General features: G+C 38.4%; 1 protein-coding gene across 1 annotated transcript in view; it reads right to left on the bottom strand.

Moving 5' to 3' along the window:
* Positions 1-27,008, bottom strand: part of ntrk2a (neurotrophic tyrosine kinase, receptor, type 2a) — a 112,204-nt gene that overhangs the window by 61,634 nt on the left and 23,562 nt on the right. The window contains exons 6-13 of the mRNA XM_084728774.1: positions 23,136-23,269; positions 21,424-21,556; positions 21,130-21,201; positions 20,680-20,907; positions 19,176-19,202; positions 18,633-18,644; positions 16,835-16,872; positions 16,469-16,568 (exon numbers count right to left, since the gene is read on the bottom strand). Of these exons, the coding sequence (XP_084584900.1) occupies positions 16,469-16,568; positions 16,835-16,872; positions 18,633-18,644; positions 19,176-19,202; positions 20,680-20,907; positions 21,130-21,201; positions 21,424-21,556; positions 23,136-23,269 (744 nt within the window). The remainder of the gene's footprint in view (positions 1-16,468; positions 16,569-16,834; positions 16,873-18,632; positions 18,645-19,175; positions 19,203-20,679; positions 20,908-21,129; positions 21,202-21,423; positions 21,557-23,135; positions 23,270-27,008) is intronic.

Genomic DNA, 27,008 nt, shown 5'->3' with positions numbered 1-27,008 from the left:
AGCATGATACTGACATGATGTTTGTGGTCTAGACAAGCAGTTAGATTTATGGGGATTTGTTTGCAGAAATGGAGTGTAATATCCATAAGTATGTTTTCATTACTGTATGATCACCAGATAACAAGTACTGTTGTGTTTCTGTTACCTTAGAATGAGCCTTTCCTATCTCTTCATGTAGTTCACCATGTTGCACGCCATGTTTCTAGCATAGACCAAGAGGGACACATGCTTGGAAGAGGAGGGTGAGGTGATGTGGTATTCAGTTTGTTGCAATGCACAACCTCACCTCTAGATGCCAGTAAATCATACACTTCTATCCTTAAAGTAAAAATATCACAAATTCCCAGTGTTCAGCATCTCAATTGTGAATATTTGCTGGTTTCCTAAATATCTCTTGGTTTTGAACTGCTGTTCAGACAGAACATGTACATATACTATTTAGGTGTGAATTAGACTATTTTCAGACATTTCATGAACCAAATAATGAAAATAATTTTTAGTTGCAAATATTTATACTGGATGGATTCACAAAATCTACTGACACTGCATCCACGGAAATATCTTTTTTTCACTCAAACTGAGTAATAAGGATTACTCATAAACACTGTACATACATACACACATATTTTTCCTCATTGTTTTGACTTTTTTGTGAGCACCATCTGTCTGTTTAATCAGCAGTTTCTCAGGACATACGTTTGTTTTTCCGTGCATGCAGCCTCAGACTGCTTCTTGCTTGCTTGTGACCATTTTTCATCAGTTGTCTTGTGTCAGCTAAGAAACCGGCGGACAGCTCAGCAAAACGGTGGGTCTTGGCACTGGACCATGGCGTGGACTTTAAGAACACGGTAATAAATCCGACTGGCGGCTCTCTGAGGCTGCTAACGTGCAGTTTGTGCTGTAGTATCAGGACGGTTTGGTTGTTTTTGAACATTAACATACAGGTATGAACATGAGGAAAAACAATCAGGGCACTGATTGACAGTCTCTCGCCTCTTTCATACTTCCTCCCCTCCCTATCAGACGCACATAAACACAAACAAACTGACGGCTGTCTCTCTATTTGTCTTTTTTTTTTTTGCTCCACTGTCTGTCACATTTTATTTGTTGCTGTTTTCCTCTATCCTTCACACTCACAGACACCCTCTCACTCACACACAATCATGCCCCCACTAATTTCCAGTAGTGTGAATTTCAAATTTTAATTATTTTCAATCAAATACAGTAAGTAATTCTCATGAAAACGCATGATCTTAATCAGCTGTCCCATTAAACAAACATTTTTATCACCAATATAATGGTGCTTCTTCATGATTTATTCTACAAATATTATCTAAAGGTTAGAGACAAACATTTCCTAAAATAAACTAATGTACAGTATAAACAGGCATATAAACAGGCTCCCCGTCACCTTTATCATTTATAATTTGAAGATAAAATCCTTCTTTGAATTGAATTAGTTGAGGACATCTGGGATTTTAATCTCTCTGTTTTCCAATGAGCAAATAAACAAATGCTTTATAACCTGCTCTGATGGGGAAGTTACTGAAATGACTTTCAGCATCAAACATAATAAAAAGACAATCACCTTGCAGTGATCCTGCCGCTCAGATACTTCATTAATAATTCACAAGATCTTTAATATATCATCTTTAATCTTTAATGTGAATTCCACTTTCCTTTAAATGGACAGCGATGCTTATTGCCCAGTAAGTGAAATAACATTTTGGACAGCAGAAATCAAGATTAAGTAGAAAAATGCTGAGTAAATAAATAGATATGCACAAACAAACACACGGGAAAATACAGAATATAGCTCCTTAAAAGTAGGAGTTATTATTTTGGTTTGGTTCAGATTGGTTTATCTTTTGGTAATGAAATTGTAATTTAACAGCACTTGGACTAATTCTGTAATTATCGTCCTAGATTCTCATCATCTTGAACATTAAAGGGATAGTTTGGATTGTTTAATGTTGGGCTGTATGAGGTACTTATCAATCAGTGTATTACCTACAGTAGATGGCGATCAAAATCCCCCTGTTGGGGGAGGCAGAGAGGGGCATCAGCATGGAAGCTAAGGAATGTCCTGCTATGACCAAACTACTATCAGTTTAAGAGTACGCTATTTAGCATATTTTCACTGCTTTATTGTGCCATCAGACAGCCTTTTGTGATGGGAAACTGCCATTATTTAAGCAAAATATGTATTCATAATTTATTCATAATTTGTTTCATTCTGCTATGTTGTTTTGAATCATTGCTAATTGGAGCCTGGTTGGTTAACTTCATCATCAGCTGACTGAGGAGAGCGCTTTTTATTGCTTTATCACTCTCTCCAAACCAACCAAACTCCATAGCTGAATTCAGCCATTTTACTTAGCAGAATACAGGAGTTACTGGTCTACCATTGCCTCTATCAATTAGTTGGTCAGTGTTATTGTTTGACTTCAGTGTTCTAAAAGATTAATTTGGATTTACTGAGATCACACAGTAATGTAACAAAGTGACTGATCAAGGCAGTAGTAGATCAACAACTCCTGTGGTCTGTAAGGTAAAATTACTGTTTTTGCCTATGGAGTTTGGTTGATTTGTAGAGAGTGATATTTGGCTCATATAACAGCAGTTTCCAATGAGAAAAGGACGTCTAATGGCAAAGTAAAGTAGTGAAAATAGTCCTAATATAGTGTACTCTTAAAATGATATAGATCTTTTTTTCCGGCTAAAATACCTTTTTTTTGCTGACCTTGTTCACAGCAGTTCATTGCTTAGCTTCTGTGCTCATTTCATTTTACACAACACCTAGTTAAATGTGCGGTAATACAACATACAGGAAAACATGCATTTTTTTTTATCATTTTTGTATGCTTTGTAACATCTGTTTGTTTAATCAGCATGTTCTCAGGAAATATACATCAGTTGTTTTTCCTGTCAGCTGTGTGCTGCTTCTCGAGTATTGACTGGACTTTAAGACACAGTAATAAATCTGTTTTCACATGTCTTTGGAGCTTCAAGCATGTGCACTGCAGTATAAAGGAGATTTGTTTGTTCTGAAAAGACTTTGGGAGACATTATGCAGGTACGAACATGTAGTTATGTACGAGGAAAAACAAAAACCTCTGATTGACAGCCTGCCTCTCAGGCACTTCTACATTTACATTCAAACAAATGACTTGTTTTCTTTTCACAGTTTCTTCCTCTGTCTCTTGTATTCATTTTTTGTTTTTTATTCTTTCTCCATCCTTTACACACCTACTTCTACCCTGTCGCCCATCACCCATCTCCCCTCCACACACGCACACAGACACACACGCTGCAGGGCAGAGCTGCTGAACTTAGCATTAGGCAATGATGGGAAGGCAGGGCCAAGAACACAGAGGCATCCTGGCTCAGTCTGGACAGGCAAACGATCAATTGATCAATCAATAAAACCTCTATCTGTTATAGTGCTGTTTCCGATCACTCAGTAGTGCTGCTCTCTGTGTCTCCCCCTCCCCAGTTTTTCTCATCCCCTGCTGTGCAGAAAATGCTGCACAAATATATACAACACAACAGCAGCCAGACACAGTAAATGATATTGGCATGCATCTTTGCCAACTCTCATACATATTCAGGAAAACTGGGGACTTTTGTGTGTGTGTTTGTGTGTGTGTGTGTGTGACTCTCTTGGCCACTGGAGTGCAGCTGGACTAGGTGATGATCAATAGCTAAAGCCTCATTAACATGGCCCCGATCATACAGACATTCACTGTACTGCCAAGAAAAAGACACGTTGATGCAGCATGTACAAACTGTCTGGCAGCAGTGACATTTACTGAGCGATCGGCAGGACCTTGAACAACACCACACTGCCGTGCTGTCTGAGGAAAACAGACAGTGACACCATGTTCATATATATGCTGTGTAAATGTCTTCATACGCAAATACAAGAGGTGAATTACTTTGACTTTAATTTGATGACAGTTTACAAAATCAAAAAGAGACAACTTGATTTTGACTTTAGAACCAATGATCCATGGCTTCACTTGACTTGACATCCTCTTCAAGCCCAAATATTAAAATTTATATTACAAAAAAAAAAAGGCCAGCGAATGAACTCTTAATTTTCCTCTCAGCAGATGTATTATGAATCAGTCTGACAGCAGCCAGGATGGAGGGATGGAACAGTTTGGCTGTGCACATCAGCACATGATGTTATTTCACACTGGCGGAAAGTAATTAAATACATCTACTCAACTTTAGCACAATTATGAGGTACTTGAAACCCGGATATTTGTTTTCATGAAAGAATCTTTTACCGCATTACATTTTAAAGCTTTAGTCACTTTACATATTCAGATTATTAATAAAAGAAATTAAATAATTGCGATATACTGTATTATTACTGCCCAGCAGTATATAAAGTAGTTAAAATCCACGCACTATTACCAGCTGCAACATTTAAGTGACAATTACCTATAATCCATCAGTGATTATAATTCAATAATATGCTATTGGTGCATTATGAGTACTTTTGGTATTTGAAGTATATTTTGAATCAAGTTACTGATTTTGGGGATACATTTGGGATAATGTAAGTACATGGTCCAATAAAATATAGAAAATAGGTCTGGTCATTTTTATACATTTTAACAAGAATATGTTATATATTATAGTTTTAAGTAAAGATCTGAGTGCTCCATCACTGTATTTGGACATGAAAACATTGAGGTAAGAAGACGTCTAATTTCTCTCTTCCACCAATTTAGATGAAAAAACTTCTACAGCTGCAGATTGAATCAGCTGTCCCTAATTACTGTTAATGGCATCAGTTGCTGCTTCATGTCATAATCTCTCATATCATATGAATATTTTAAGATGATCATCGTAATTGTTCTGAATAAGACGTGCCGAGTTAATGTGTCAGATAAATTTAATCAACATGTCACAACTGTTGCCGCTGCTCATTTCATTTTCAGGTTTTATCTGCGGGTTGTGACCAGAAAATACACTGCCACTCAAAAATTCACTGTTTCTACCTCAGCTACTCTGAACTTTAAATATAATATGATAAAAAAGGCAACTGAAACAGCGGCGTGTTGTCTGTTTGTCTGGTGTCTGACAGCACCCATCCCCTGTTCCTACTGTTTCAAACACTGCCTTCAGGTTCCTACTTCAAATATCTACTGGCCTCCTCCATTTCACTGCTAAACTCCGGTATTAAAAGGTAAAATCAGCCTGAACACTCAATCAAATTTGTAAATATTTGTAATATTTGTCATTTTAGTTGCATTTTTACTTCTAATTATTTGTTTAACTTAATTTAGTGTTTTTTATTCACATTTTGTGTGATACTGCACGTCATTACTGTTTTCTACTGCTGCACAACCAATTGCCACCGGTGACAAATAAAGTGCTGCTTTACTAGAAATACTGAAAACCAAGGACAAATGGATCCAAAAGAGATTTAAAACTAAATTCAGATTTATCAAACTCTGATGCACACCTGATCATTTTGCTTTGAAATGTTAAAAATTGTACTTGAATGTACAATGCATTTATTATTTCTGTAAATGCATCATATTACTTGTTGAATTTTTCAAAAGTTCAAAATGGCATTATATTTGATAATGACTTATTCGACTTAAAACACAAAGTTTAGGACTTGGAGTTAACACTGGACTTTTGCCAAGGCATGAGATTTACTTGTGACTTGCAAATCATTGACTCTGGCTATGTTATTAGGTTGTTCCAGTACATACACCCGATACTGCCTTGCCTATCACGTGCCTATATACATATATATGTACACACACACATATATATATATGTACATAGGCACTGAATTGGTATCTGATGACCAGATCATACATCATACAGAGTGTGTCCCCAGTACATTACATGCAGCTGCACTACAGGAAGGAATGTTCGTAAAGGAATTTGAGTGTGATTTGTCTCTTCACATCTATTAAAGCTGAGCTGTATGATACTGTAAAAAGAAAGTCTTGTGTGCATATACAATATAAGGACATGAGGCACTATCTGCCTTGAATGTGTGGTAGATGAAAGTCATTTTGTTGCTTTTGTCAGATGAAATTCTGTTATGATAAAACGTCTGGCCTCCCTGGAAACATTGGCAGAACCTGTTTGTGTTTCTGGGGAAATTGAATTACAAAGGTTTTTCTCCTGTTGATGTGGTGGATCACTAAGTTCAGCGGTGTTTAGAGGATACAACGGCACCGACGATATTAAACTGTGCTGCCAAGAGAATACGAGGATACACTTGAGCAACAGCCATATTAAATACTTTCCAACAATTAAATATAAGCCCTCATTTTGCGGAAAATTATGTTTATGTAGTGATTACATGACAGTCAAACCACTCTTTCCAGTCTGATCTATGCTCAGGAGCAGACAGACATCTGAAAATATCATTAAAAGAAAATGATTTCCATTAATAAATTACAGCTGCCGCCAGAAAACCTCACATCCCAGACTTTGGTACCTTTAATGTCCTGAATATGTGGATAAATATGTAGATGACATGTGCTGACTAAGTTTCATGATGGCCTGATTTCCTTGTATGACCATTTAAAGTCCATTTATGTTCTCCGAAATGCAGGGGGGTCGTCAATGGGAAAAGTGCTTCCTTTTTGAAGTGGAGAATAATCAGATTTAAAAAGCCCTCGTATTTCAAAATGGAAACAGATTCCAACTCCTTAGTTCCTCTGTGATAATTTCATCTGTGCCCTGCACAAATTGTAAGAATTCATAATGTCCTGTTCCCACACTGCACTCCCAGTCTCATCTATATAATTTTTTACTGCTCTGACTGTTCGTAAAGGTCAAGCTTACCAATACAGGACAAGAAATGATGTACGGCTGCACAATGGACTTCCTGACAAAGATGAGGAGGGAGATGGTCACTACTTTCCTGTTCTCTGACTACCAACATTTTCCTTTCTAAACTGACCATTAAGGATTTTGATTGTTCCCTCTGTCTGATTTCACACATGGGAGCTTTCACATCTAAAAAGTAATAGAAAACTAAATCACAGGAAGCAGTTAAGGATATGATTAACATTCAATGTTTAAACTTAGTTCCATTTCCTGTAAGCAGTTTATTCAGGGACCATTTTCTGCAAAAATGTGACATTTCCAAAACAGCTGCCATGTTTTTTTCCAGTTTGATAACCTGAAGCAAAGACCAGTGACAGCAGAGTGAGTGGTGTGTTTGTCCAGTCAGGTGTAAGAAAGCTTACAGTCAGAGCAATTAAAGCACTTGTCATTAGTCTGTTGAACACAACACTTGAAATGACTCCTGTTTCCGACAAACTGATATTGAGACTTATAAGCAATGTCTAAAACATTTCTATGGTGCCTATTAAATATATTTAGCAAGTTTTTTTGAACAATTGAAGCACTTAAAGAACCATAAACATAAAGAAAATAAAACATTTTTTAGAGAATTTTGCACCAATCCCAGACAAAAACAAAAACAAGAATACACCATGTGCCCTATTTAAATGATCTATAGCATGTGGTCTAAAGTGCATGGCCAAGTACATTTAGCGCATGTCCAGCTCCACCTTTGCTGGTTAAATGGTGCATAATATACATGCAAAATAAGGCGTAAGGCACAGTGGGTTGTATTTAGTCTCATCATAGAAGTGTTTTGGGTGTAACATGAATTAAAGGTCCAGTGTGTAAGATTTACAGGCATTTATTGGGAGAATATGGCGGAAAGAGAATATAATATTCAGAATAATGTTTTCATTAGTGAATAATAACCTGAAAATAAGAGTTGTTGTATTTTATTGCCCTAGAATGAGCAGTTTATATCTACAAAGGGCCTGAGTGTGCGGGTCCTCTTCCACAGAGAGAACCCTGTTGCACTGCAATGTCTCTACAGTAGTCCAGAATGGACAAACCAAACACTGGGTCTAAAGAGGGCCTTTCCCACATTTTGCATCATTCCCACATGCTTGGAATGGTAGCGTAAAGAGAGCTGTATCAGGCAAGTACTGTCAGAAAAACAGCATAAATGGAAGAGTAAAGAACGTACGCAAAACACGAGAAAAAACAAGTGGGTGGGGAGAAAAGGAAAATATAGAAGAACAATATTTACAAATGTTACTGATATTTAAATAGTCAGATAGATGAAGGAGCTGTGCGATTTCCTGTATGAGTGCAAAAGGTTTGATATATATGTACATGTCTCTAATGTAATTTGCAAACTCTCCACTAAATGCAACTAAATCCTACACACTGGTCCTTTAAACCAATCAGAGCATCATCTCCCATTCCTTTAAAAGTGCCTGCACCTGGTGCATTGCTGCTTGAATGGCACATTCGGCAAGATAGAGGAGTGATCAGTTTTCTGCTGAGGAAACAGATCAGCTCATGCACAAATTCAGGGGATGCTGGAATGACCCACCACAAAGAATGTGACTTTGACAGCAATGGGCAGTGCATATAGACAGCTGGCATTATCATCTGACAGGAGATTACAGACGAGTGACGGGATGAGTAAGTGCTTCGCTGTGAGACAGGTATGTGGTCCAATCAACAACTCGGTTTGACTGCATACAACTAAATGCACTGCTATTTAACTTAAGGGGAAGAGCACTGTTGCATGTCCTTGTGAGTGCACTTGTAAATAAAGTGCCTTTTAAATGGCAGGCAAATACTGCACTATTGACTATATTTTGGTACATTGGACTGTTATTTGGTCAAAGGTGCAATAACTTTCTGCTGCTTCAACATAGCAACGCATCAACAATGTGCCTGACCACATCTTATGTCAAGATCAACATGCCCATTGGCGCACAGACAGGAGCAGCAACATTTGCTGCTTAGCAAAAGTGGGTTCTGGGGGTGAAAACACAACTGCAGCTGTACACCACTTAGCTCCAAATGTGAGACAGGCCCAATGTCTGTTAGCAGTAAAGACACTAAGTTGAACAAATGCAAGTGAATCTTTGCATTACAATAAACAGTGATATTTTGTGTTTTTTGGCCTGAAGTGATCAAACCAGAACCTGAATTCAAAATATATCCAGCTCAAGATGAATCCACACCAGACATCGATGTGAAAAAGCACTGAAAAACAATCACTTATGAAGTGCAATGTGTACAAAAAGAAAAGCTGCAGTCTGGCAAGTGCACAGACAAGGTCTTCAGGCAACGTTTCACTTTGGAAAAGAGCAGTTTCCATTTTCAGAGCACTTCAAACAGTCACTGCCCTCAGGATCTGCCATAGGCATTTAGTCTTTTCTTCCTCCAGCTCTCAACGCTAAAATCTGCAAACAAACAAAAATGATCCTCGCAAAACACGATCCAGTGAAATAATAAACACCACCAGAACCAGGGCCTTCTTTTCTATCCATCTATCCATCCACTTTTCTTTAGTACCCAGGAATCACATGGAGATCCTGCCTGTTCCAATATGTAGTGAGCAGGAAGCAAAGCACAAGTGCTTCACAGTGTATTCCTTGCTCATAAATAAACTATTTTCAAATTTAAAAATTAAAGTATGAAAGTAGTATTGATTACTACTGCATTGAGGAGATAGGAAACTGTGGTTTATTACAACTTGGGTTTTATTTTTGTAGCGTTGCCAACACTTCTATCAGTTATGATAACAGTGTAGAAAACAGCTTAATTGTGGAAATCTGGGAGCACACTGACATTGCTAAAAAAGGTCCAGCAGGGCAACAGATTAAACTGCAAGGATTCAGGTGGTACAAACACAAACCTCCACTATGATGGCGTATTATTAATTGTCAGTAGGAGTATTATGTAGTGTACTTCTCTCCAGCACCTATATCACAAATGGATGTGCATGGTTTTCTAAACTAAAGGTTTTTGGTAATTGAGTTTTTCTCTTTAATCAGTATTATCAATGTGATTTAACTAAGTATATATAGTCTGACTGCAATGCTTCAGTGTGTCAGTACTTAGAGCTTTAGGCCATTTACCTCAAATAATCCACTGACCTTCAAATTACTTGTTACGGTTGCTAAGGAAACATCAGGTGTAAAGAAAGACAGTTTTACCCTGGCAGGCATCTTTCAGACATCCTACCCAACTGACCTTTAAATGCGTCCTTCTTATGTACGATTGGCTGGAAACACGGGAGGGATGTTGTTGTCTGCCATTGTTAAGGTTTACATTCAAAGAACCATAAACACACACACACACACACACACACACACACACACACACACACTAACTGAACTACCTTAGTGGAATAAACTCAAACATGTCTTTAATAAACAGGGATGGTAGTGTTTGAAATGCCTGGTGCCGATACAAAAATGCTGGTCCAGACTGACACATTCAGTGTCCCAAGATAATGAATCTTTGTTGTTTTTTTTTACTGAATGTAAAAAACCTGATTTTTCATGCATTTTGGGCTATTTTGCTTCCATAACATGCTGTACCTGCATTCCAGTCAAAGTTGGAGGTTGAAATTCCCCAGTTAAAATTTCCAACTTCCGACCTTCAAGCATTCCAGGTGTACAGCATCAAACGTAAACAAAAACATGGCTGACCGCGACAAATTTCACACAATTCAACTCTCAGCAGCACAGCCTCTTTCTACATATAAATGAAACAGAAGCGAAATCTGTAACCAGCTGCCTAATAACATTAGCAATATATTTTATATTTTGATTTCAATTTACATGCAGAACTACTTGTACTATATGGTTGTATATAGCCTTCTAGTTACATACAGGAAAATACCAGTTACATTGCCTTTTAGTTGATGGTTTACCATTTACAGTGTGTGCTGTGTGATGTCAGATAACTGCTTCTGCATTTGCCCTGAGGTTCCAAGTAGGAACTCGGACTTTGAATGACATTGCATTGTACTTTTTCTAGTAGGAGGTCAGAAATTTTCAAGGTTCTAGTTGTAAGGAGCGCAGCATAAAAATCTGACCAGGCTCCACATTTTGATACTACAGAGGCACTGACACATTTCTAAAAGTATCTATGTTCGATACTCAGCCTGAGCCTAAATATGGAATCACAGATCACTTTTTTCGGCCTCTTTACTTTGTGGTTCAACTCATTCAGCTTTTTGCTTCTGTTGCAAAAGTTTAGTAGGTGAGCAGCAGCATTTGTCAAAAAACTCAAGAGCTGGAGGCAAAAGCTGCTTTTTTCGACAAGGAGAGTTAGAAGAAGAATAAGAAGAAGAGGAGGAAGAGGAGGTGGTGGTGGGTACGCTGAGCATGCTCGGTAGTGCCTCGGGCCTAGAATAGAGCTCTGCTGACCTTGAGGGTGTCATATTGATCGATCAACAGTGAGGAGCACTGTGTGCATGTGAGAGAGAGGGGGAGAGATGGAGGCGTGTAGCTCCACCAAACAAGGAGAAAACTGAAACCTGCACTAATGATGAATCATTGATAAGTGGACAAGAGAGGACTTTCTACTTCCATCTCTTTCCTTCTCTCAGTTTCTCTTTTCCTGTTTGGCGTGCTCAGTCTCACTTCAGGGAAATTTGGGACACATTACAACAGAACTGTACTGTACACTTAAGTGAAATCATATTTCTGCTACTTGAGACACCCTCTGTGGTTTGTCTGGTTCACAAACTGGTTCACAACATATTGTTTTTAAACAGGAAGGTAGCAGATATGTAATTCCACTTTAGTTTACAGTACAGTTCTGTTGTAATGGGTCTCAAATTACCCTCTAATGAAGAAGAATATATTATTTCTAGTTTTCATCAAATTTGATATGAAGTACGACGTGTTAGGCCTTATTATATTACTCTTAGGTGTATGGTGTGTGTAGTCAAATTGTCATACTGTCTAATAAAGAACATATTATTTCTAGTTTTTCATATCTGCTTTTGAGCTATGGCCTCTTCTTCTTTCTTCTCTGTGCTCTCTTTCAATCTCATCCTTTTTCGAGCTTCCTCTCCGTTTCTCTCAGTCCCGCTTCTTGTGAAATGTCAATTTTAGCATTCACTCTCTCTTCCTCAGCGTCAAGTCTCGCACCTTCTCCACTTCACATTTACTGTTTCACTTTCAATCACTCCATTTTTTTTTTCCTGTCTTGGCATTTCCATCTTGCTCCTGCAACAGAACTTTATGTTGATGCTTCCCTCCCCACAGGTGCTTCGAGGGCACGGACACGTATAGATGCTGCTGTGTCCTTTCCTCTCTGCCTGCCTGCACTGTCTAATGTGTTCTCTCTTTGAGGAGTCTGCAGTCAGTTTGGGAGGGTCGTTATGTGCAATTTTGTGGAACTGTTAGGCTTCCAGCAGGCCCATTATAAGCTCGCCAGCTATCAGTCAGGGTCCAAATTTTCATGTTTCATTTCTGCAGCTTGCAACATTTGCACACAATTTGCATTTTGTTCTCTCTTATAAAATGGATCTTTACTTCAGTGAGACTTTTCTGAATGAATAACTAACATCATTCACTTGCCTATGCACTGCTAATATTAACAAATATCCAGTACCCATATTCATTCTTGTAAATACTTAAATTTCAAAAGCAGCACTTCCTTTGTTGTGAGCCAATTTGTGGCAAAGTGGACTCATCCAGGATACAAGTCTAAATTTTGTTAGGTGAAATGTTGCCTCAGTGTGGTATTTTGGACCCAGACTCAGACGGGGTAGTTGCTTCCTCCTGTTTCAGACCACACAAATAGTCTAACCAAACTCGATTTGCTTTCTCTCTGAGCATGGAGGGCTGTATTGATCGGATAGGTTTAGCCTAATTTGTGAGCGAGTTAGATCTTAAACAATACTGACATCACACTCAGTAAAAGTGCGAGAGAAACTTCTGTTTTTAGTCTCTCAGGTTTAAATCCAAACGCTGTAATACCTTTAATTTTTAAGCAGCTAACAAATGTTTGTGATTTTTTATTGGCTGTGCTGTGTACATGGATTTAAGCAACATGCCTATTCAGACACAATGCCTGAATAACACATACCTCAGTACACTATTGTCCATCTTAAGTCAAGTTTCAAGCTGATTTAAAACTTAAGCTACATAGTTAACTGAGCTATTGGCAGCTAAAAGTAGTATTATAGTGAGCAGCCATCATCGCTTACTCTTGTGATATGCTGCCCCCTATTTGTTTGGAGTTACCTTCAACAGGTAGTCTTATTCTATACACTGACCCTTTAAATAACTACAGTTTGCCCCTCAGGCATTCACCATCCTTTGACTTGGTTTTATGGCCTGCAAATTTACTGTTTTGGTTCACTCTCATACTCTCCTCAGGATCAGACAAAGTTAGCAACTCTCTGGTGAAAATAAAGGAGCATTTAACAATTAAAGAGGCATATAGTTTCCTCAGGCATTGGTGGAGACCAAAACAGTGAATTATTACCTTTAGAAAGTGACCATCTAATGAAAATAAAACATGTTTTAAAAGTTATTGTAAGAACTTTAATGGCATTATTAAGTACTTGTATCGGTACTTGGTATCGGCAAGTACCCAAGTGTAAGTACTTGTACTCGGTCTGAAAAAAGTGGTATCGGTGCATCCCCGATCACGATAATACTGATTGAAAAATATGTTTGGTCGATATATTCATGACATAGTCCAATATTTCAGCTCTGTTAAATCTACATTTACTCTCTCACTCACTATCACTGCCCACATGGTTAATCTTACATTCAACCATATTTAGTTACTCCCACCTGCCAGCACAAGAAAACACACAATTATATCAGTACAGTACAGTATATTAAACAGCCATACTGTCTGTCTGTGTCAAGAAGCAGGGAGGAGTTCATGAGAAGTAACCTGCACCAAATGCTGTCCATGTTTATTGATGAGAGAGAAGCAGAATAGTGCAGTCAATATAAATAATGTAAAACAGCTTCAGCATTTTACTCTCAGACTCTCAGAAAGAGATGGAAAGCGATTCATCAGAGTCAGTGAGGCGAGGGGAGCTTTTCTCATGCACACCTGTTCAGTACTGTACAGGGCCTGATACGCTTTCTTCACACTTCCTGATCACAGGTTCATCATCATCGTCAGCACTGACTGTGTTCATGTGGGGGTGTGTACAGTATGTGCACGTGTCTGTGATTTAGAAAGCCATGTTGCCATGACAAGGTGCTGTTTGTTTTTGATCAGCACTGGTAGTTTGCTTCCATCTGTGGTTATATTTCTGCTGTTGAGATGAACTTTGGTCATCTGTCCGGTATAAGAAATATGTGGAGGTTTGAAACAAAGAACTGTTGCTCACAGCTCTCACACTGATAGTGTACTATCTCTCAGTCTCACGCTCACCCCAGTGTCAACACGCTGCAGGGCACATACATCTGGATGTATGAGGACAGGGTGGATTGGGGAGAGGAAGTCGACGGTGGAAAAAGAGAAGGATGAAGACTCAAGGGGAGCAATCAGTAGGGCAAAACTGAAATGTGACCTAACATCCTACACACGAGTGGAAGTGCACACACATGTAAAAATGCTTAGACGTACAGTACAAGAAAACACACATACACACAAATACAAATATATAGGGGATGATAGGGGGGATCAGAGAGCTCATTCCTTTCTGAGCAACCTCATTCAACTCTCCTGAAGAAAGAGGAAACCACACATGAGACCGTAAATATAAACACACACACACACACACACATGCACGCAAATGTATATACTAGCTGCTCCATCTGTCTGCACCATCCTCTCTGGGGGGCCATAAATCAATCACTGCCAAAATACCACACTTCAACAGTGCAACCGAGAGTCACACACACACATAAAGGCATATGTTCTCTGTAACACACATTTAATAAGTCTCTATATTTGAATTCATTTTTGGTTTGCTAATTTGAATGTCAAATGTGGACCTTCACCGCTGCATCACTGCAAATGTTTCAAGCAGCGACAAAAGTTATTTGTTCCTGAAAGAACTGTATCTTTAAACAGCACAAAATGACTTCCTCACAATGTTGAATTCTTCAGTAGCTTATCATGAATGCATTATGTTTTTTCAACCACATTGAACGAAACTAAAGTCAACTGAATGGAAGGCGCAGAAAACAGTTCCTGCGCCAAGCCTTGGGATTTTCACACAGCTATATGTACTTTTAAAACAAAAATGAGCCAAAAGAAATAAGAAATTAATGTCTGTTTGTTTATAGTTCTTCGAACACAGCACCGTTATATATGCAAAAAAAAGGGCGGACCAGTTGAAGTGTTATAATTAGTTTACAAAGAATAAGCAAACATCAGCCAAGCAACAAACTGAGCCGAACAGACACAAATCAGTTCTAGTAGGTCAGTATGACAAACACTACAAGAGGACATAAATTAGTTGCACTTGTAGGCATTGCAGAAGTTATGCATCATTCTAGAAATGCTAGTTTTACAACAACAAGAAAACAGGAGTTCAGTTTAGTCAACATGCATGTTATTTCACCAGAACCAGCAGCACCAAACCTCCTTCAAACACCAGCTGTTTCCACCTGAACAGGATGGATTCATGGATACTTGATGGCATAATGAAAAGGGGATCTACAGTAGATGGTGTGCAACCATGAACAAGGATTTTAAAGTTGTAAACCCATTAATTCATGGAAATGCATCATACATGTAGCTATCCCAGATTCTACCTTTTGAGCTGAAATATCCACTTCAAGGATAAATGTCAAATATATCCCCTGTAATGTTTACTTTACAAGTATAACCACCTCCTGCATGAGCTCAGAGGTTAATGGTGCGTTCCATTTATCTTGGAGGTTGAAAGTCGGAGCTGGGAATGACGTCACACCAAGGAGTTAACCATCTTCCAGTACAACATGTCGGAAAAAATTGTTTGTTCTTGAAAACAGCACATTCAATGCTACGCAGTGTAGCTTATGTGAAAAATGTAAATATATGTTAGTGCCACAGTGTCGATGGTGACTGCAAGAACTGTGATTGGCTGCTTGAGTTGTCCCTGCATGTTTCTGATGCTGGTAGAGTTTGCTGAGATTGAAGGCAACATTCAAGTCAAGATTAATTTTAAATTCCCTTTTAACCCTTTTAGAGGGTCACAGTCTTACTGTGCACCTTTTAAGAATAGATACCAAAACAAATTATTTCTTTGTATTCTCGTATCAAAATAATAACGTTTTCTTCCTGTGAAAAGAATATGATGTCTGCTTTCACAGGCTAGACCCAATTTCAGTCAATATCAGGACAACCACCCATCAATAAATTTTGAACTTTTAGCAGCACAGAGCTAAGTTTCATTAGTGTAAGAGATTAGTTGTCCTCCGCTGGCCTCCGTATCAAAGACGCATGTCAACATGAAAGTGATATCAGGTTCCATTCAGCTTTGATTTCAGTGTTTTAAAAGTGTTTTTGATGTATCCATGAAGCCATCCATGTTAAGCTCTAATAGCCAAAAGTCTTAATCTAAACATCCACAAATCCACAAACAACACATTTTTTTTAATTAATTCTGTTTTTTTATGCTCTGCTACAGGATGGAGGCCACCAGTGCAGATAAAGTCAGGAGTCTTACCTTTGATGCCAAATTTAGAGTTTCCTCCAAACTTGAGAATAACCAGCATCAGAAGGAAACCAGTGAAGGCCACAGCAGCGATGCCCACCACCACGTACACCTGCACAATAAAAAAAACTTAGAAACTTATACTGTAGACATAATCACCAGCATATAAACACATATAGACCAGAGGCAGACTTTTTTTTTAAAGTGCTGCTGTATCTTTGTGTTGTGTCAGGTTCATTCAATTACTTTGAACAGCTCAGTTGTTGCCAGATGGGCAACACAAATAAACAGAAAAACAAAACAGGCACAAACAGTCAACATCTGACAGAGGCAATCAGCAACGAAACAGACGGAGGACAACAGTAATTCGTGACTTACAGCGACTCTGTCTTCTGGGGGTTCTGCAGGGGGCCCCTCTGTTGATGAAGCAGAGAGAGGAGAATAAATACAGAGGAAGAGCAAGAAGTGATTTGTGGCGAATGGAGGGCAGTGTTGTCATACCAAAATACCCTTCCCTGAATAAATATGTGTAAAATATGCATTTTACTGGTCATCTGCTTTTGTTAACATTGAACAGCTTCTTCATTGGATGACTTAAGTTCAAGGTAGTTAATATTTCACACTTAGTTAATTGACTGCACACCCAAAGCAATTTTTTCTCCAGGATGGAGAAGTCATGACCCACCCTACCCTGGTTCTGACTGGCTGGTACTCTGTGCCTTCGTTGGTTTGGGTCATTTCAGTTGGGTAGGTTATGGGTGTTTAGGCATTAGGAGTGTGATTGGTTAGGGTTAGGGTAAGAATGCTTGCATAAGCCAATCAGAGGCAAAGTAGGATGGGACATACTTTCCATCCTAGGAAAAATATTAGCACTCTGAACAACAGTCCTGAACAACAATCACCCTATGCAACTTTTGTAACAAGGCCTGTCAAGCTGTAATAAGAGCAATACTTGGCATCTGAAGTATTTGGATGGTGAAAGAAAGAAATTCTGTCAGAGAATGAGAAGAATGAGTTAAAAAGAGTGTTTATTCCCTCTAACATACGGTGCAAGCATTAGCATGGCCAGCTAACTAGCTTACTACCTGCCTAACCCTGCATTATTTCCAAAATCAGCAACATTTCATAACTAGACTATAACAGTATGTTGAGTTACATTTATGTTAAATAGATTTTAAAAGCCTAATTCGCTATATAATTTCTCACCACTAAGTGAAAGCTGTTCCTCCCTGCTACTATATCAGAGTTTAGCAGCTATGTCCAGCTCTCGTTGACCAACGCATCAGTTAGTCCTCATCCTCAAAGCCTTTTCTCCTGAAATGTTTAAAGTGAAGTTGCTTGTTTGAGAAGGTAGAAAAGCAAAAGCAGGACTTTTACTTATCTAAAACAAAACTGACAGAACAATGGGATACAAAAGTTGCACGATTCCTCCATCCCGGACAGCTCAGTTGATTTACTATACTTACTATATTTCAGAGCCGTGGTCAAGGCCATAGATTCCAACTTACAAAAAACTTCGATCAGATGAACGGTCAAAGAATTTGTCCGTCTAGACTAACATAGTCAACTAAACAACCCCTCCCTACCACGGGATGAAGATGGGGTATGGCAGAAAAACAAAGGGGTGTATTTTGGTCTTTTTCCTAACAAGGAGGATTTGCATCTCCCTGTCAAACAGCCAGCTGTTTATAAAGATAGGACTACTGTATCTCTACACTTTAATATAAAAACAATGCTTTGTCTTTATTTCTTTGTCTTCTACATAGATCACATCTATGTAGCCATCAAGTGCATATCTAAGACCAAGCTAAATGAAACCATTAAAAAAATCAGCTGGACACAGCGTTTTCAACCAGCTCAGAGAGCTAATGTAAAATAAATAACCTTGGGAGCAACAACTAATAACATCTGCCAGTGACAGTTGTCATTTCATCTGGAAAAATCTAAATAAGAAGCCTTCTTTTTTCTACCTCTGTCTGAAATCAAGGACCCATAAAAACAAGCAAACACACAAAAGAGTAATTTCAGGTGGTAAATTTGCCATGTTATTATTGTAAATTGCATATGTGTCATTCAAGCAACAGTAATTAAGATGGGGAGGGGCTTAACAATTAGCCAATTAATTAAACTGTGATGTTTTTGACAGTGAGTGAGCAAATAAGAGGCATTGCAGTACCTGTGGTTAGATCTGCAGCAGGGAGGAGATGTTGGAGAAAGAGACAACAAAGACAAATTAGGTTTCAAACATATCAGCATTATTCAATTGTAAATTCTTTGACATGCACATCACAAATAATCTTGTCAGTCATGCCTGTTCTCTGAGCTTGTTTCAAAAACAATATCTATCACACAAACACAATAACACAAACCAACAGACAACACATTACATTTGACATGCACAACATCAGAAAACAAAAAATAACAGCAACAGAAGAGCCACAGTGTGGAAAAAGACACAACGACAACCCTAATCCCTAGTCGCAAGGATGTGTAGGTATGTAACGCACCCTCAGCAACTTGAGAGAAAAAAGAGAAAGAGAAAGATTTCTAAAATGTAATTTGTGTTAATTGATGAGGATGAAAATGATGAAATGTCAAACAGAAAACACATACATCTAAAAACACTGACATTGTGAACACACTATGAATCTAAACTGGATGTGATTGATTTTGACTTTGATAAAATACATTTGTTGTTATGAATATAGATTTCACTCACCATAGTAGTAAGGCTCCTTCTCAGTTCCTGCACATTAGAATAAAAACAAAAAGATACAATTCGATTAAATGTTCCCTTTGATCAAATATTTCATGGATAGTGTCCACACACTGGATTAAAGCTATATTTTAGAAAAAATATACCCCACTGTGCCAGAGAGGTTGACTTTTCTACTCATAGTGGGATAGAAATGTTGTCTTTTTTGTGTCAAGTGCAGTTTTCAGGACTTGATTTGTTTCTTTTTGCATTTTCATTAAACATTTAATTCCCGTGTATATCTCACATTTCTGTGTTCTCTCTATATCTAGCCACACTTGGACATCATTCAACATGCAAAATGCCACATTATGTGTTCAACCAAATAATAATAACAGCTCCTTGAAATCTAGTAAATATCAATAATTGCAGATGCAAACTGAACCTGGCCAGTATGGCATCGCTTTTTTGGCAGCCAACCCTCTCATTATTACCCAGACTGCAATCTGCATCCATATACAAGCTGTGAAACAGCATCAATGAGAGGATGGTAGGAGGGGAGTCTTCCTCTGACAACAGTCAAAAGTACTCCCTATTCGCTTAACATAAATGTGTGACAGTGACTGCAACGACTTCACAATCATAGTATAGAGAATAAGGAGCAAATCTATAAAGAGAAAAGATTGTGCAAGAAAGACCCATAACTGTAATTGTAAAAGTGGGTATTTCTCCAATTTCTTCGTCATTTTCATGGGCATCCAATGGCTGCAAGCCAAAAAGGGAAGAAAAAAGAATGTACTCCAGACTAAGAGATGTTTGGAAGTTACATCAATAAACCAGTTAAAGTGGTGTGGCAAAGTGATGCAGTTAATCACTTAATGAATTAGGTGTAAAAATGCAGTGAAAATGAGAAAAAACTGCACCATAATTTCCTACAAACCCAGTGACACTTTCAGATTGATTGTATAATTCAATCAGCAGTTGAAAACTCAAGAATATTCACAAAAAATATGCAATAAATTACTCCATTTGATAAGCTGAAACCAACCTAGATAAATACAGGGGGTCTGAGACCTCTTGACTGACACATGAGAGCCCCAGAAGGCTTCAACAGAAACATTTTGGGGTCAAAATCTATAAAATCTATAAAATACTCAATGTCTTTTAAAATCTTACTATGTATGTGTAGTATTCAATATTCAAACTGCTAAAATTTAATTCACAAATATGACTACAGAGAAATATTGTTGTTATGTTAACACTGGAGTACTAAGAATGGGGGACTCCTCTATTGCCACCTGTTTTTTTCTGCACACTGTAAACACATATATATATGTATACATACATATGTGTGTGTATATATATGTAGAAGTAGTTGCTGTCAGTGGATTATTCAATTTATCAACCAAATACAGCTATTTTTGTTCTGCACATTAGTGTCATATGAATCATGAGAATATATATATATATATATATATATAAAATATAAAAAAAAAAACTTAAGCACTATGCTGTTATTTGTCCTCACCATCCCAGGGCTTACGCATGAAGTGAGCATCCACCTCTTTTTGGTCTGTTCCAAATTTGTTTTTAGCCACAAGCGTGTAGCGGCCGTTGTTGAGGTGTGTGGGGCTGTCGAGCTGCAGGCAGCCGTGGTACTCTCTCTCTGTGATGTCATGGATCATGGTCATGATGTAGAGCCCCTCTGTCACCGCTTTACCATCCAGAAACCACTGTAGTTGCGGTTCTGGGTTTCCTAGAGTATGAAGACAAGACAAGACAACCTGTGATTTTCACTGGTTTTATATTCTTTAATTATCTGTCTATATTGTCTGTTTATGCAGTCATTATTGTGATGAATGTATACTGTGACACTGTTCTAGATTTTTATGCTGAGACTTCACCAAATCATAGAAAATTAACAGTAGCACCAACAGCAAAATATCATTAATGGACCTTATGTGTATGCCTGTCTTACCTGACACGCTGAAGGGGATGCACCAGTGATGGTCTGGGATTGCATCACTCAGTTTAGTGATTTTGGGAGGAACTGAGTATTGCAGAGAGAAAACAGAAAAGACATACACAAGATAAGGCCAAAGTGCAATTCAGAGCTAGGACTAGAGATGTGAAGCATACAAAAACACTGATTAAAAGATGAGAGGAACAATTCTTCTTCAGCTTTTAATTTTAAAGTCTGTACTACACTGACAAACTCTTTGACACAATAATTTACAGTGAATTAGTGCTGCTTTCCAGAGGGCAAACGTACAAAGTATATCCAGCTGTAGTGAAGACTCTTTCTCTCCGACAATGTTCTCAGCAGTGCAGCTGATCTTGCTGTTGTGGTCCAGAGACGACAGGTTGGACAGTCGCAGCACGGAAATCTGGCCTGATGTCTCAATCTGAGTGAGCAAACACGTTCATGTATCATCAGAATGAAGATTCAGATCTATTATCTCATGATCACACAACTTTTATCATAGGATTACCAAATGTTGTATGCAAACAAAACCATCTTTTTTAAAACATTTGTTTCCCAATGACACCCAGTAACATAAAACCAATTTCATGGTTCTCTCCTGCAACTTGATTGGATGCTGTTGAATTAATGAACTAAGTCCCTGGGAATGAATGCTATTAACGTTAGTTGATTCAGCAAATAAATTGATTTGTGGCACACTTTTTAAATAGCAAACTTTTTGGGGAAGGTATCAAGTATTTTCAAGTGAATTTTCAAGTCAACGTGAAACCATAAGTCATTACCGTTAAAGCCCAAGTCGAGTCTAAAGTAATCAAATTTGTCACTCAAGCAATAAGGCAAATGAAAGCAAACAAAGTGAATGAAGTCCAAAAAACACAAGGAAACACCAGGGGAAAAAAACTGGAAGGCTAGACCACAAAGGATGAAGATGAACTGGCAACTAAAGAGGGAAAGACAAAGGACTAAATACACTGGGAGGTTCATAAAGGGCAGGTGGAAACAATCAAGGACAGGAGAAAACAATCAGAACTTAAAAGGGAGGGAAAACAGATAAAGACAGGAGGAGAGAGGAGGAGGAGAAGATAACTACAAAATAAAACAGGAAATACTAACACGAAAACCCAATCATGACAGTCCTCCCCTCAGTTTGGCATTACGCCCCTCAAAAAATGATACAACTCTGGCCAAAGTGGCCTTGCCCGCACTGCCACAGCTGATTTCTATGTTTTCTCCACTGCCTCTTTCCTTTTAGACACCAGTTTCTTTTGTTGAGATTCTGAATGTGAAACATCAAATAATGTGTTTAAGCCAAAAAATGAATGAAATGGTGAACTCATTAGTATACATGAAGTGTGTGTGAAATGTATTCAGAAATTAGTCCTTGGCATTAACTAATTTGAAAAAAGAATAAAAAAGAATAAATAATTATAACATTTTTTTATTATTATAATTTAGGGCCTTTGTGCCCTAAAAAAATGTCAACACCAAAGGACAAATGACTATAAACCTGAAATGATGAAATTGCAGGCCTTGTACTGACGACATAAGGCTATAGCTGAGCTTAGATACTAAATGTCTATAGGCTTAAGGGGCAATGAAGCATATAGGACTGTAAATTACATTATTTCATCATCAGTTTATATATTAATTGATTTTATTGTTTCTTCTGTTAATCTAATAAATAATTCAAAGTGCAAGGATATGCAGTTTATTACCATATCCAACAAAGAAATAGCCCCAAATCCTCACATTTGAAACCAGCAATTATTTGACATTTTTGCTTGAACAATGACACATATTTATCAAAACATAATTTTATTGCCAATACATCCATTAATTCACCAATTTTTCAGCTCTAAAAGCATGAAATCTTATGTCTCATATGTTATAATGTTGTGATATTACATACATAATTGAAACATATCTGAGTTTGTGTTTCTGTGTGCATGCATGCATGCGTGTGTGTGTGTGTGTGTGTGTGTGTGTGTGCATGATCTAACCTCATAGTTGGAGACCAAGACCATGTTCCATATCAGCTCAGGTGACGGTACCCCAGAGGTCGTACAGGACAGGTCTACTCTCTCCCCTTCCATTAATGTCACTTTGGATGGGCTCAACGTTGCCATGGGAACCTCTACATACAACCAGGGAGTGGGAAGGAGAAGGAGGAGGAGGGTATAGAGGTGGAGAGGAGAGGAGAGAGAAAAGGAAGGAAGCAAACTTAGGATTCATGGCCAAGTCTTGTCTTTTCAGTTGAAACACAGAGCACGTAACACAGCCTCGACAATAAGAGTGGAAGAGCAGGCAAACACACACCCACTACCAGCCAGTGAAAAGACAGACACACAAAGAAAGACCCCGAATTCAATCTCCCCCTTCCCTGCTCCCTCCTCCATTTAAACACACTCACCCCAATCAAACAGTCAGACAAAGAGACAGAGTTCAAACACAGTGATGGTTACACTGATTACTAGTGCATGTCTTCAGCAGCCCAAGTACTAAATTGATTGGACACAGTCTGAAGCCTCTGTCAAAGCAAAGACACTGGTGACTCTGTGTGTGTGTGTGTGTGTGTGTGTGTGTGTGTGTGTGTGTGTGTGTGTGTGTGTGTGTGTGTGTGTGTGTGTGTGTGTGTGTATGCGTGTGTGTGTGTGTGTGCGCGCGCGCGTGTGTGTGTGTGTACAGTGGTGACCAGGAGGTGACCTGAGTATGACCAATCAGACTCAATCAGAGTCCTGCCACCCTTGTCCCCTGTCCAATAACATCCCTGGTGAGAAGAGGAGAGAAGAGAAGAGAAGAGAAGAGAAGAGAAGAGAAGAGAAGAGAAGAGAAGAGAAGAGAAGAGAAGAGAAGAGAACCAGAAGAGAACCAGAAGAGAACCAGAAGAGAACCAGAAGAGAAGAGAACCAGAAGACAAGAAGAAAAAGAAGAAAAAGAAGAGAAAAGCAGACGAGACAGGAAGCAAAAGAGGCCCACTGAGCACCAACCAGGATTTTCAATTTGGATTTCTAGTTGAAAAGTGGCTGACATTCAAAGTTTTCAGTCAGGTGAAATTTACAAAATTGTGTCACAAAATACAAATTTGTTTGACAATACCCTTCTGATAATTTGTTCCATTGAGGGTTGAAATACTTACCAGTGTCTTTAATGTTTCATATAAATTATCATAAAAATAAACTGTATGGGCTGCATGCTGCCAACAAGAAGCTTCCAGGACATTATAATAGGAGAACCTCTTCATGTAAAATAAAAACAATAGCACTTCTTGCAGTGGCCTAATGTGGATGTGCAAGTACTGAGGTTTTTTGACTATTACAAGGGTGTTTTGCACTGGAACATAGTAGCAGTAACTCAAGAAGACAGGAAGTGGAGGTGGTTAAGTTGTTTACTCACAAGACTCGTACTTTTGCAACCTGCATTTGAGAGCTACCTGTGCCAACTAGTTTCTCTGGCTTTAAACTGAGAAATTTCAATGTATTTTCTCAATTAGGCTCCAGAGTGATCGTAGGATGAAAAAAAATCTCTTCTGTAATATCTGGTGAAATATGATCTAAATGTGAACATCCAGTTAACATCTTCAAATAGTCTGTGAAACAACGTTCACTTTTGAACTAATTCTGAATGTCTTTTCACCAAATAGAAAAATTCTCACTTGGGGAGAAGAGAAAAGAGAAGATGAGAAAATTGGAAGAGATGAGAACGAAATAAGAGAAGACGACAAAAAAAAGGAGACATGAACAAAATGAAGGGTCATGTTTAGAAGGGAACCCTAGATTTGCGAGCTCTACAAAGCTCTCGTGAGATTTGTGTGTGCTGTTTCTCCATTGGTGCACCTTTCCAAAGGTTAGGTGCCTCCCAAATCTCTTATTGCAATGCATCATAAAAATATAGTTTTTATGATTTTTTTTTTATTCCATCTACTTATATAATTTTGGTTTTATGAGCAGCATTAAGGGGCTACAAGTAGCTCTCGTTATACAACCCTGTGTTGTAAAATGTAAAAATCACTTACCCACAAATGTCTACAACAGTGGGGTGCACTAATTTCTATTATAAATGTTTTTTCATTTTCTAGCCACATAGCCCACTATTGCTTATGTTTGTCTTTATTTATAGTCTAAGAAGATTTAAAGTGTTTAGAGTACATGTCTAAGGTATTTTAAAGCCAAAAAAGAGAAGAGAACAGAAGAAAAGAAGACACAAACAGAAAGAACAGAAGAGGACAGTAACAGAAAGAAGAGAAGAAAATGAGAAAAGAACACAAATAAGAGAAAAAGATGAGAAGAGAACACAAAGAAGAGAAATAGAAGTAGATTACAAGAACAAAAGGAGGACTAGAAGAAAAAGAAAAGAAGAGGAAACAGTATGAGATGACAACCTAAAGAAAAAAGTGAAGATGAGAAGAGAGTGCAACAAAATAGAAGTAGATGAGAACAAAAATAAGAGACGAGAACAAAAGAGAAGATGAGAACAAAGGGGTGATAGAGCTGAGAAAAGAAGAAAAAGAAAAGAGGAGACAAGACCAAAAGAAGGAAAGAAGCGAGAACAGATGAGAACAAAGAGAAGAGTAGAAAAAGAAAAAGGGGTGAAAACAAGAACCAAAAGAGGAGAGGAGGAGAAATGGGCGTCGACAGCCACTGCAGATAAAACTGGACAGATTCCTTATCGAACCCTCTCCTCTCCCCTTCTCCCCTCCTCTTCCACCTCTTCTGTCCGTCGGCAGAATGCTTATCACCAGGGCAACCCACTTATCACTACGGCAACCCACTCAATCACTGCGAGACGCACACAAAAACCAGTCATTTCAGTGGTGGCAGGCCAGCTGCCATATCAGAACCACATATCTTAACAGGCTCTCAGTAAATCAGCTTTCTACTGCCACTACAGCCATTACACACACACACACACACACACACACACACACACACACACACACACACACACACACACACACACACAAAGCTGGCCTGGAAATCAGAATAAAACTTTGTGATGTGAGTGCAGTTGTCATGTCCTGTCAGTACAAAGAGTATTACCGTGTTCAGTTATTTACGAGGCAGTTCAGGCCGTCGAACCTTCATGACACTGTGTTTGATTGTGATCTTTTAGCAGCTCGCATGTGTTCAGAATCAACAAGTAGGATTGAGAAGGAATTTACTGTAATTTGCATGTTAAAACAGCCCGTGACAACATATGAGTCATTATGTGGAAAAATTTAACTATTAAGTGCTCCAGAGTTTGGCCAGAGCTACAGCCCACCTGCAGCCACTTGTAAACATATGGAAAACACTGGCAGGCAAGTGAGGGGTAAGCCAACAACACAGTAATGTGGTGTCCAAATACACAACAAGTAGGACAAAAGACTCCAGACAAATATATTTTCATCTACAGTAGTTTAAAAAAAAAAAAGAAACACAATCCCAACTCAAGGTCCATTTGGCTGTAATCACACAGTCTTCACTGCTGGATGGAGTTTTTTCAGCCGTCACTGAAGATGATTTCATCTATAGCACTTAAAATTTTCAGACAAATGCCAGACAGCTCACCATGAGATGGGATTGTTTTGCCAGTTCTGTTTTGACAGACTGTTTCAAAAGTCAAGTCAATGAACTTTCATGCTTAACTTTGAGCCAACAGGGACGATAAATCTGAAAGTGCAATGGATTAAATTATGACAGCTATTAAGCTCATATGTCAACAGATCTATCTTGATGCATGACTGTGTGATGTGGTTGGATGTTCTGAAAAACACTGGACCCTGACCATAGACGGCACAATAATTAGTGGATGGAGTGTCCATGACATAGGTTTCTGAAGAGCCATTTTTAGGGTCACATTGCGGCGACTCGAGCCGTTGCCATTTTGGCAGTGGC

This window comes from Lutjanus erythropterus, chromosome 10 (genome assembly GCF_056507025.1).
Source record: "Lutjanus erythropterus isolate fLutEry1 chromosome 10, fLutEry1.hap2, whole genome shotgun sequence".
In the NCBI taxonomy this organism is placed as follows: domain Eukaryota; kingdom Metazoa; phylum Chordata; class Actinopteri; order Lutjaniformes; family Lutjanidae; genus Lutjanus; species Lutjanus erythropterus.
Note: the sequence above shows the minus strand (reverse complement) of the source record. Positions and strands in the feature narration are given on the sequence as shown.